The sequence below is a fragment of the Brassica napus genome, chromosome C9, assembly GCF_020379485.1.
Source record: "Brassica napus cultivar Da-Ae chromosome C9, Da-Ae, whole genome shotgun sequence".
In the NCBI taxonomy this organism is placed as follows: Eukaryota; Viridiplantae; Streptophyta; class Magnoliopsida; order Brassicales; family Brassicaceae; genus Brassica; species Brassica napus.
This window is the reverse complement of record NC_063452.1, coordinates 8,304,558-8,317,870: the sequence shown is the minus strand read 5'-3', so window position 1 is coordinate 8,317,870 and position 13,313 is coordinate 8,304,558. Positions and strand designations below refer to the sequence as shown.

Below are 13,313 nucleotides of genomic sequence, written 5' to 3'. Positions count from 1 at the left end.
TGCGCGGAGACACCTCGTGCTTGGTCGATCCACCTCGTGCTTCTACATGTCAGGCTGCATGTACAGCTTCCATGCACGGCGAAACCTCGAGCTTCTGGAGACACTCAGATTGTTAGATGCTTGACACCACGTTCTGGATCCATGCAACGAGCCACCTCGGGCTTCTCGGTCGGTTTACGCGATTTTTTACCCTTCCGGCAAATTTCTGACCCGTGATCAATCCCGAATATTTTTTCGCTCCCGTTCTGATGCTCTAAATATTTTTAATAGACTCCAGATGAATTCTGATATCCTGTAAAAATATTTCCCGAGCCTCCGGCTTCCTCGAAGAATTCCATAATACCGAAATTAGGGTTTTCGCCCAACTTCGGGTTTTCCCATCGTGCTTCGATCCCGTCGTGCTTGCTTCCCGTCGTGCTTAATTCCCGTCCTGCTTCCAACTTATGATGTCTCCAGAATAATATTTTACTGATATGAAGATTTTCCGAGAAAACTTCGTGATGTAGAAACGTCGGTCTTCAAAAACGTCGAGCTTCTAAACCGCCGTGCTTCCAAAATTGTTATGCTTCCAAAACGTCCGTCTGATCAATCTAAAACATCTTCTAACTATGGTCGAGCAACTTATTCGACTCATAGTTCACCCATGATCACTTCTTCGACCACCTCGTTCTTCGAAATTCCCGATCGATCTTTACCGCCCACGATTCGACCACCACAAAGACACTCGACCATTCTCTCTTTTTTTTTTTTTTTTTTTTTAACGGGTTTCTACATACGGGGCATATATCGTGTGTAAGCAACTTTTTGTCCTTGGATAAATATTCCTAATTTATTTTGTAAAAGTTTCGATTGATACTAGTTAATTTTATCAACTACAGACCGTTTTATATCAATGGAAGAGAAATTGAAAAAGAGTTCTTTCAAAAAATGGACGATGCAGAAAAGAATCTCAACAAAGAGGTAATCAACACTCTCTTCTGTCTTCTATTTATTTAATGTTAATAATTAATGTGGTTCTGGATGATGCAATGTGATTAGGAAAAGGATATGATTGAGTTTTGTATTTACAAACTCTGTTTCGATTCTTATTGAGTGGTAATAATGTTTTGTGGATATTTGATTGTGTCATATGTTTAGGAAGAGGTTGAGTTGAGCTATGTTAGATGTCCATGTTATAGCAGTTCTATATGAAGTTTCTAACTATATTGTTACATTGGCAGCACATAAATGTTGCATTTGAAATGCTAAATTGTAAGAGGGTTGAGCAAGGTGCTTGGTTCCGCAACAACAATCTTCCAGCAGTATGCTTTGTACCAGTCAGATTCTTAGAAGTGGTTGGGTACGCTTATGAATCTGTCAGGAAGCCACATAAGAACAAACAAACGTTATTGGAGGGCTGTGTAGGCGAACTTGTGAAAGGTTTAATACATCCAAAGAAGGTATGGCTGGAAGATGTTGATGTTATATATGGTGTCATTGAAGATAAGTTGAGCTATCACTATATTGGTGTGGAGATACAATTGATTGATAACACAATCACACTCTTCCATTGTGGTCTTCCAAAAGCAAATATCAAACGTGCTCTTAATCAAATCCAAGAACTGGCAGGTAAAAACTCTTTGTGATTTATTAATTTTATCATTCAGTGTAGAAAAATCAGTTTTATTTATATTGTTACATTGATTATGGATAGGATTGTGAAAGTATGCGTATCCTGAAAAAAGAATTTTAGCTAATTTAGAAAATAAAAGTTTGTCTCTTGCTGCTTGTGCTTGTGATGCATTTTTACATATTCATTTTGTTGTCTGTTGGTGATTAATTTATTGTATAATTTTGGGTATTTATGACAGTGTTGATTAGTGCCATAAAGATGGAACTTCTTGGTGAAGAGGTTAATTTCGAAGATATCAGTCCATTTCAAGTTAAGTTTGTAGAAGGGCTTCCAAAGACAAAATTTCCATACAACTGTGGTATTTTTGTTGTGAAGATGCTGGAATGCAGGTCACTGGGATTGAAGAGCATGGCTAATATAAATGATGAAACTGCGATGGACTTACGAAGCAAGCTATGTTGTGAGATCTTCGACCAGTTTATGGATAAAGATTTCCAGGAAGGTCAAAGGAAGTGAAAATGTCATATTTGTTCTGTTTTTTACTCTGTTTTTCTACTTTGACGTTAATTATCCCTAACGTTTAAGTTTAAGTTTGTAATGAATTATCCCTAACGTTTTTTTCATTTAGATTGTTATTGAAAATTTTTTAGGATGTCTTGATGAATTGTCAAATGCTTATGGTACTTTTAGGATGGGTTTCCAGAAAAAGAGTGAGAAAGCAAAATGCACCATAGCCTAGCAAATTCCTTTAAAGTTTACAAAAAAAATGAAAAAGAATGTGATCCGATGTTAATTGAACTCGTTAACTTTTGAATATTTAATTAAAAACAGAAAAAATGTGAGTATACACAACGGGGATCGAACACGGCTTATTGTGTGATAAGGGTACACTAAGAGTAGAAGGGCTTGCCACTAGGCTATGGTGGACATTCGATAACAGTGTAAATGTGAATTTATTTAATCACCGACGATAGATTTATATAATCTGGATATCATTTTAGGTATTCAGGATAGCTTTCAAAAAACAAATTCCTTTAATGTTTACAAAAAAAATGAAAAAGAATGTGATCCGATTTGGATTGAACTCGTGAACTCTCGAAAGATGAATAAAAGTGTGCTAGGCTTAGGTGAATCATCTGATATATGTGTCCACATAAATGAATTTAACCGCATTTTATGTCAAATTCAGGATGGCTTTCCAGAAACGAATATGAAACCGAGATTAGCCAGATATAAGACCACTAATCCTCTACATTTTAATCAGTGTTTTTGTTTTGTTTTGACTGAAACACAACACAAAAGAAGATGATAACATGAGATTACTCATAATGTGGTTTCTTAAAATAAATCATAATGTGGTTTCTTAAAACAAATTATAATGTGGTTTCTTAAAACATAAGCTTTAAAACATAAAAAAAGAGAAGATCATAACATGAGATTACTCATCCAACAGCCACTTTTCCTCAAGCTTACACCAATCAGGAACTTTGACCTTCACATCAGCAAGCATTCCATCCGCTTCCATGAGTTCTTCTTTGAGTTTTTCCAACTCAGCAGTGAAGTCAAATTTTTCTTTAGCCTTAATAATCTCTTCAAGCAACTCGATCTGGGAAGCAATGGAATTTGCTTTGGCTGCCTGATGCCATTCAATTTCAGATAGCCTGTGTTCATTGGACAAACGAAGAAGAGCCCTGTAACGTTCCACAGTTTCCGCCTTTCCTTTGTTGAAACCATCGGAAGCATCAGATCCGTAAACCTCCTTTATGGGACGCTTCATCATCTTCTTTGACCCTTCCATTGAAACTTGATGAATGAGAAAAGAAAAAACACAGAAGAAATGAAAGTCAGTAAAAGAGAGATCTGATATCTTCCCTTGTATATATAGAACGAAAAGTAACCCTTCGATTACTATAAAATGGTTTAGAAAGCAACCTTTCGATTATTGAACGGTTACTGAGATAAATGATGTCTGTTTTAGAAAGGAACCGTTAAAAAAAAATCTGATTCCAAGGGGATTCGAACCCAGGTCGAGACAAGTGTATAAGTTTCGAAAGATAGGTGGTTTAGCCGCTAGGCCGAGTAGAATCATCTGGTAGATTTTTCCACATAAACATATTTAACCGTACAAATTGTGATTAGCAAAATTTGGAGAAAAAAAAATAAAAATATACACATCTCCCAGGATTCGAACCTGAAATGTCCTGAAATGTCTGGGAGGAAAGGCGGAATAAGGTATACCACTAGACCAAGTGTGTTTCAATCGTTAGGTGAAGTAAGTAACAGAATATATTTCTTTTATCTATATTCAACTATAAGTTTTTAAAAAAATCTGATTCCAAGGGGTATCGAAACTAAGTCGGGACAAGTGTTTCAGATTTGGAAAGATAGGTGGTGTAGCCGCTAGGCTGAGGTGAATCATCTGATATAAGTGTCCACATAGATGAATTTACCGCAAACGTTATATTATAAACTTTGGAAAGAAACTCTGAGTTTCAGGATGGGATTCCAGAATAGTTGAATATTACTGTGTTTCTTTCTAGCAAAGAAATTTGAACTAAAATTGAAATGAGATCAAAAGATAAGATTGTATAGTACAAAAAATAAGGAAATTTCAAATTGTGATTTGGAGTTTTGGAGAGTAATGCATTAAAACCTAGGTTGTATATTACAAAAATCAAATTTTCCATCAGCTTTGATAATATCTTCAAGCAACTCGATGTCGTTTGGAAGAGACTCTTCGATTCCTGAGATATATGCTTGAACAAAAAAAAAAAAATCAACCATTACTCGTAGGAGAGTCGAACCCGGGTCGAACAAATGTTTCGGTATCATAGGTTTGGTGGTTTAGCCGCTAGGCTGAGGAGAATCATCTGTTTAGTTGCTTCCACATAATTGAATTTAGCCATATAATTTATAGTATAATACATTGGAAAGATCTTTGATAGTTCAGGATGGGATTCCAGAGTATGCATGAATAATATACATGAATATTAGTGTGCTTCTTTCTTAAACTAGAAAAAAATGAAATGAAATCAAAACTAAGGATTAATATCTACATATTTGGAAAATTTGATAATGTGATTTGCAAATTTTGGAGGAAAAAATATATATATATACACATCTACTAGGATTCGAACCTGGAGATGACCAGGAGGAAAGAGGGAATTAAGGTGTAGTAGCCACTAGGCCAAGTTGATTTCAGTCATTACATGTTGTAAGTAAAGTAATATATTTCTTTTATTTTTATTCAACTTAAATTTTTTTTAAAAACTCTGATTAGTATGGGCATCGAACACGGGTCGAGTCAAGCATTACAATTTCGACAGTTAAGTGTTTTAGCCGCTAGACCGAGGAGAATCATCTGTTACACTTTTCCACATAAATATTCTTAACAGAAAATGTTGTATTATAAACCTTGGAAAGGAACTCGGGATTTCTGGATGGGATTCCAGAATAGTTGAATATTACTGTGTTTTTTTCTAGCAAAGAAGTTTAAACTAAGAATTGAAATGAGATCAAAAGATAATGTTGTATATTACAAAATTTGGAAGAAATCATACTTATTCGGGATAGGGTTCCAAAAGAAAAAATGTATATGGTCTGGTGCATATCATGTAACCATCAAATAGCCAACATCCAAATAATAATCAATAAAAATGTAGAACTTCATCCTATAGGCCTCTCGCATGTGCTCTTGTTGTGCCCTCCTGTGCCACATCTGCTGCACTTGTGGGACTGAGATTTAGATCCAGGAACCCAAACTCGCCAACGGATCTCTTTCTCTTTGTAGGAGGGCGTCCACTTTTCTTTTTGGTAGCTGGAGGTGAGCAAGACAGTTCATCAATATTCTCTGGATAGGTGGACGTTGACAACTCTCCACCAGGATGTATGCTTTCAGCATAAGCTTTAGCCCACGTTTCTGTCAAGTGAGAAGCATCAACAAAAAGGTTTTCATCTCTCTTGATATGCTTAGCAGCAGCGATGGCATGGATGCAGGGGATCTTGTCAATGTCGAAAACATTACATGTGCAATGCCGCTTCTCCAAGTCAACAACAAACTTCATTGTTTCATTCTTCACCTCAAACTCGCTTCGATCAACTTGATACACATTCAACAACATTGCGGCCCTAACCTAGATACCAATTTCTGCACAACTTTTGGAGTAACCAGGTGCTTATGTTTCGCAGCCGCTTCGCGTCGCTCAAAAAACCAAGTGGTCATCGTCAATCTGATAGTTTCAAGGAGAGAGATAATGGGCAACTCATGAGGCATCCTCAACATAGAATTGAGAGACTCTGCAATGTTGGTAGTCATGATATTATACTTGTTCGCAGGCGCATAGCTTCGTGCCCACTTCCTAAAATCAGAATCTTCCAGATACTTAGCCAATTCAGGACATTTATCCTTTATGTCCTTGAAGATTAACCAGAACTCGTGACACGTATAGGCATCAGCAGCGCTTTCCACCAGAGGTAGCAACCCAGTCTTCGCATATGTAGGAGTGATGTTGCGGAGCAGATGGATCCTGCAAATTCCATGGTGAGATAAGGGATATACATCCTCCAACGCTGAAGAAATGGAGTTAGCCCTGTCTGATACAAAAACAAGATCCGAAGCGTCCGGGATCTTCTGGCTCAAACCTCTAAAGAACCATTTCCAAGAGGCGCCATTTTCTGCGTCAACCACTGCAAAGGCGAGAGGATATAGATGATAATTCTCATCTTGAGCACAAGCTGCCAATAAAGTCCCATTGAATTTTCCCTTCAGAAATGTACCATCTACTGCAATAACTCTCCTCATCAATGAGAATCCCCTTATCGAAGTACCAAAAGCCACAAATGCATACTTGAACTTTCCTGCAGCATCCACATGTTGATAAGTCAAGGAACCAGGGTTTGTTTCTGTGATTTTATACAACCACCTAGACAAATTGTAATAGCTGTCTTCAGGAGTCCCTCTAACCAAAATCTGAGCTTCTTCTCTCACTCTCCAAGCTTGTTTGTAATTGATGTGAACACCATGCAGCATCCTGACCTGTTCAATGATCTGTTTCGGTTTGACACCTTCCTTTTTTTCTCCATAATTGCTGCAAATCAAAGAACCCAACAACTTTGCAGATGCTTGTCCGTGGTTGGCTTTCCTGTGTGTTGTATCGCATGTATGCTCATGAACATACTTTTTAACAACGAAAAAATCTGAAAGAGGTAGCTTGATAGCACGCATCCTCCACGTGCAATTTTCATCAACACAACTCAAAAGCACTCTTGACTTGTTAGAAGAGACAGTCTTGTACTCAAACTTCCACTCTAAAGCCCATTTCTTCATCCTCAACATCAACTCTCTCTTTGTCTTAAAATAGCTATTCACCTTAATATCGCCAGCTCCTCTCGTGGTTGGTGAAAGTCCAATATGGACAGGGCTAAAATTCGGAAGAGCATTCAGAGGAACTGTAGAAACACCTTCATATAGAAGACTCTGCAAAAGTCGAGTAGTTCTGTAAGGCATAATACTTGATTATGAAGCATATCATGCAAACACAAACAGAAAAAGGGAATTAGGGACAATGTACCTGTTTTTCTCTCTGCACAGTAGAAAGAATCATTGGATTGGCATTCAATGGAACAGAAGAAGCAAATGTATCAGAAGCTTGAGTGTTACAGCTAGCTGGATCAGTACTAACCCGCAAAAGTCCAATATGGACAGGACTAAAATCCGGAAGAGCATTCAGAGGAACTGTAGAAACACCTTCATATAGAAGACTCTGCAAAAATCAAGTAGTTCTGTAAGGCATAATACTTGATTATGAAGCATATCATGCAAACACAAACAGAAAAAGGGAATTAGGGACAATGTACCTGTTTTTCTCTCTGCACAGTAGAAAGAATCATTGGATTGGCATTCAATGGAACAAGAGAAGCAAATGTATCAGAAGCTTGAGTGTTACAGCTAGCTGGATCAGTACTAACCTGCAAAAATCGAGTAGTTCTGTAAGGCATAATACTTGATTAGGAAGCATATCCTGAAAAGTCTAAGGAAAAAAAAAATCATACAAACCTTAACACACAAACGACAGGTTCCATCAAATGCTCTAGTCTTGGAAATGAAAGTTCTGAGCTGACGAGTATTACCTATCGAGAGTGGGGGGAAACTTTCAATAATACATTTCATATCCAATGAAATACCATAACTCAAACTGATTTCTTCCTCTTTAACACTAAAATCTTCAGAGACAATCTTCATCAAATCTTCATACAGTAGATCTTCTTCTATGGAAATGATTGATGCATTCCTCTTCAAATCAACAAGAAACTCCCACTGGAGATATTCTTTTGAGATCCATTGTCCACAGATGCACAAAACTTCCATTGTTCTACAAAATCAACTTCAATTCATCAACAAATGAATAATATATAACAAAAACTAGATAATGTAAAACAAAATGAAATGATTCAAACCTTAATCAAATCAGACACACGAGAGAGAGAATGAGATGAATAGACGTAGAAACGACAGATCAATTGAGAAACGACGACGACGACAAATAAACGGAGAGACGACGACGGATCAACGGAGAGGTGAAGACGACGACGGATCAACGGAGAGGCGATGACGACGACGGAGAGACGACGACGATGACGACGACGACGGATCAACGAAGAGGCGAAGACGACGACGGATCAACGGAGAGGCGATGACGACGACGGAGAGACGACGACGATGACGACGAGGGAGAGACGACGACGACGAAAGACAGCGATGAGGAGAAGAAGAAGCGATGAAACGAGGACGGCGACAATTGATTTCAAATTTTTCTTTTTAATTACTTAAAGAAGAGGGCATAAGGGTAAATTACCCCTTTAGTGAAACCTATTTTTGTGATTTCTGATTCTGAGTGCTAGTTTGGGGAGGAAAACTTTGTTTGATGTTCTTTGTGTCATTTTCTCTAAAACTTTCGATAAGTTATGTAAACTCAGAACAAGTATTTAGCTTTAGAAGGCATTTACATGTTTCAAACTTATAATATATACATATATAATGTTTAAAATTATGCATATAAAACCTGTGTAAAATGTGCATGAATATGTTTCTCTTCTTTAATGTGTTAATCGTACTATATATAACATTATTTTAAAATTTCAAAATGTTTATATCACATACAAAAAACCATCAATAAAAAATATAATTCTCCATCTACAACAAGAAAAATGAAAAATTATAAACATATAAATTTAAATTAAAAAAAACTAACATTGGAAAAACAAGAAGTTAATGTAAAAGAAAAAAACCGACAAATAATATTATAAATAAAATAAACTTATACGACACAATCCGCGCGAAGCGCGGAAAAAATCTCTAGTAATTTTAAAATACTGAAGGAATAAAGGACGTGGCTGAGCTAATATCTGGAGCACGTGTACTCTTGGGTCGCACAGGAAAAATGTATTATAGATACACATGGACTGTTGGGATCACGTAGGAAAGATGGTGTGGAGATTCGGATCGGTTAAAGGTGTAAACTGGGTTAGCCCACCCACTTACATTGACTCATATCTATTTATCCATTTATCAATTTATTATTTGTGGACAAAGAATGACAGGAACATCTAATCTATTAAATCTAATATATTAAAACAGTAGTACAAATAAATTTTAACCCTGATTTTTCTTCAATATTTACATTCTAATGTCACTGACCTAAACCATGATTAATACTTAAAATAAACCATTTCAATTGTATTTAATTATTTAACCATATATTACGATTAAACCATCTTTGACAACTTTAACCAACTGATTGTCTGGTCAACTGATTTATTTTACCAAAGAAACAACATATGTAAACCTAAACTATAACTTATCAGAAAACTAGACATCTAATTCATCACAAATTGAATTAAATCATTGTACTCGAGTAAAAATTACGTTGAATTTGAAAAAAAAATATTATACAGTTTAGGTACTAACAACAATAGATATACTAACATAAATACTAACATGGAACTGTTGATCATATATATAATTTTTATATGTATTCATACAATCAAATGTCATGTCAGTTTGTATAGATTACAAATGTGGAATATGAAACATGTTTTCTGTTTAATATTTCCAGAATAAATTACATACTAAAACATGGTTTGCCATTAATCACAAATATTATATTAATAATCTTAACAAAATATAGCTAAAACATTTTGAATGCTATGTTCAACCGATTTTCTTATACCTACAATCAAGGATACTCGAAATGCAATTCCCATTTTTTAGGTATGAAATCAATCAAAGTGATATCATACCTACTAACACAATCTCAATATTCCTTTAGTATCTTTCATATTCTTTAATTAATATTCGATTTGAATATTCCAATTTAAACAATATCATAATTGTATCTTATTTTTCCATATATTATTAGCTATTTAAAAGAAAAGGAATGATAAATTTATTGGAAAACTTGGTAACTTCTTAGTGCAAAAGACTAATTGTTTTTCTCATATTTATGCACATCTATATTATCAAAATTTAAGTACAAATGAAAATTGTTTGGAAATATATATAGCAGTATAAATCAGAATTGTTTAGAAACATAGATAGCAGTACAAAATAATATTTACCTATTTTTAAGTGATTTTTTTAAATAGATTTTCATTATATTTTAATAAATTCTAACCATTTCATTTATTATCTTTACTAAATAAATTGACATCATTTACTACAGAAGTACAAAACAAAACTTATTTGTTTTCAATTTTTTTTATTTTATCTTACATTTATTTTCTCATTTTTTTAACTACTTCATTAATTATATTTACTATAATATTTTGACGGCATTTATTTTACATATTAACTATAATAATTTGACATTTTTGAATGAAAATACTTTATTTGTGACAAGAATTCAAAATGGTTAACAAATTTGGTTTTTTATGTTTACATAATCAATTAGACATAGACATTCGGGTACCTATTCAGCTACGGCTTATTTCTTTTGGGTATCAGATATTTTGAGTTTTGAAATTATGTTTCATTCCGGTATTATAAATTTTCATGTGGGCTTCGAATCGGGTCTTCCCAAGTCAAGATGAATTTAGTTTTTATATATAGAAACCTACAAATATTCAAAATCTAATGTATCTAAGATCGGTTCATATATTTGTACCAAAGGTAACAATATTAACTAATTCAGTTCGGGTATTTTGAATTTAAACTAAACTTAACCTAAAATAACCAAAAGTAACCATATTACCCTATTTGATTCGAGTTCGATTCGGATGTATAAAAACCTAAAAATATTTAAATACTTATACAATTAATTATATTATGACACATATAAAATATATAATACTTATCATGAAAAAAATATCAATTTATAAAAATAAAAATTAACACCCGCACGGACGTGCGGGTTAATCTCTAGTGTACATTAAAGACTAGACCCACTAACACCCATGTTTACATGGACTGCCATGGAGTCCATAATGGACTATATAAGAAAATTTTAAATTTTAAGCCTACAAATTTTATAGTTTTGGTAGAAAACTCGATTTTGCGATTTCGGTAGAAAAATCGATTTTGCGGTTTTGCTGGAAAAACTCGGTTTTGGTGGACAAACTCGATTTTACGGTTTTGGCAGGAAAACTTGTTTTTCAATCTTGCAAGGAAAACTCGATTTTCCGGTTTTGGCGGAAAAACTCGATTTTACGGTTTTGGCGGGAAAATTCGATTTTTTACGGTTTTGGCGGAAAACTCGACTTTTCGGGTTTGGCAGGAAAACTCGATTTTTCGGTTTTGGTGGAAAACACGATTTTCCAGTTTTGGCAGGAAAACTCGATTTTGCGGTTTTGGAGGGAAAACTCGATTTTACGGTTTTGGCGGGAAAACTTGATTTTACGGTTTTGGTGGGAAAACTCAACTTTTTACGGCTTTGGCGTGAAGACTTGATTTTGCGGTTTTGGCGGGAAAACTTGATTTTACGGTTTTGGAGAGATGAACGGAGAGACTTTCTCCGATGGAACTCAGTATCAATCGCCAAAATCGCCAAAGGAGTCGCAGAAATTCTCTTTCACGATGAAATGGATTTTTCCAATTTTCTCCCAAATTTTGGAAATCCTAGAAATTTTTTTTAATTGGATCGCCCATGTTCATATTAACCAAATCCACAAACATCCATAGATTAATTGGTTTCCCAATTTTGATCATTTAAAACTCATCTGGAAATATCTGTATAACTGATGGAAGCCCAAATATATATAGACATGGACGCCCATCGTACTGCCCACTTATTTTGCAGCTCTAGGTTCATCCTAAATTTATAGTATGTTGTAAAAATCGGTTAATCCTATCGGCGATTACATGTGCAACTACCAACCACCGTGGCAATTCGACGATAAACTTCGTGTTTGTTATGATTTATGTTAAAAATCACTGTTTTAGTTAGATCTATGAAGATTGGAAAGAATCGAGCCAAAAATTATTCAAAACCTGAGATAAATGAGAGAAAAGATGGCGGTGGCTGTGATAAAATCGTACGTCAAAGGAAAAAGACGATTGTATAATTAAAATTTTGTCATTTCACTAAAATTAGGGCTGAAAACCAGAATCCGAAGAAACGAACCAATCTGATTCAAAACAAATTGTACCGAAATTAGTTAAATATCTGAATGAGTTTAAAATTTTGGTATGTAGAAAACTTGAACTAAATCCGACTCAAGCGGAAGTATTTCACGTAATACTTAATTATTTTTAGATTTAATATATAAAATATCTAAAATTAAATATATTAATTATTTTTAAATTTAATATATGTAATATTTAAAATATATAAGATATTTTGAAGTTATTCAAAATATTTGAAAATATATCAAATAATCAAAATTAAATGTCTAAAATATCTAAACAATACTCAAAACACTAAAAACATTTGTAATGTCTATTGGTTCTCTTTCCAAATATTCTAGTTAAACCAATTTATACGTTAAGTTTATGTATTTTTGCATAAATTATTCAAAGTTATATTTTATATATTATTTTTTAGAAATTTAAATTATATGATTTATTATTTTTTAAAACTAATTTTAATGGATTATCTAAATCCGAACCAAACCCGAAAAAATGCGAACCAAACCCGAACTGAAATTTATAAATATCAGAATGGGGCTGGAATTTTTAATCCTGAAAAATTAAAATCTGAATAGATCCGAACCGAACCAAAATGGTTATCCGAACGCCCACCCATAATTAAAAGAAAAGAAAAACAAGATAACAAATGCAAAGGTCGACCATGGTTGTAGCTTAGCGAGAATCATAATAATCATCTGAACCGGCGAGTTACATTGTAAGTATTGTACGTATATAATATGGATACTTAACCCAAATGCTTAAAACTACGAATAAGTGACTAATCTCTTATTTTATGTCAACTCGCTAGGTCCGAACCACTTAACTCACGGCTAACAAAATCTCGAACTTGACTATTAAGTAGTCACGAATTACTGTATATAAAAATAGAATAAATATGACAATTGTGAAATTTTTGTTTCTAAAATAAAATAAATCTATATATTATGAACTAAATGTGTGTATAAAATAAATATGTTCGTTGTGACATTTGTGTCGCTAATGTGTACCATTTGTCTTTTAATTCGTTTTGAATTCTGCTTAATAGTAAATTCATGAAACTTTTGTAGTTGGAAAAATAAA

The 13,313-nt window shown here is 34.1% G+C and overlaps 1 protein-coding gene across 1 annotated transcript; it reads right to left on the bottom strand.

The window, feature by feature from the left end:
• Window positions 1-5,283: 5,283 nt before the first annotated feature.
• Window positions 5,284-7,979, bottom strand: LOC111205747. Its single transcript, XM_048767628.1, has 4 exons — window positions 7,796-7,979; window positions 7,294-7,358; window positions 5,824-7,088; window positions 5,284-5,740 (listed from the first exon to the last, which is right to left on the bottom strand). Exons 1-4 carry the CDS (start codon window positions 7,977-7,979, stop codon window positions 5,284-5,286), a joined length of 1,971 nt encoding a protein of 656 aa, XP_048623585.1.
• Window positions 7,980-13,313: the final 5,334 nt, after the last annotated feature.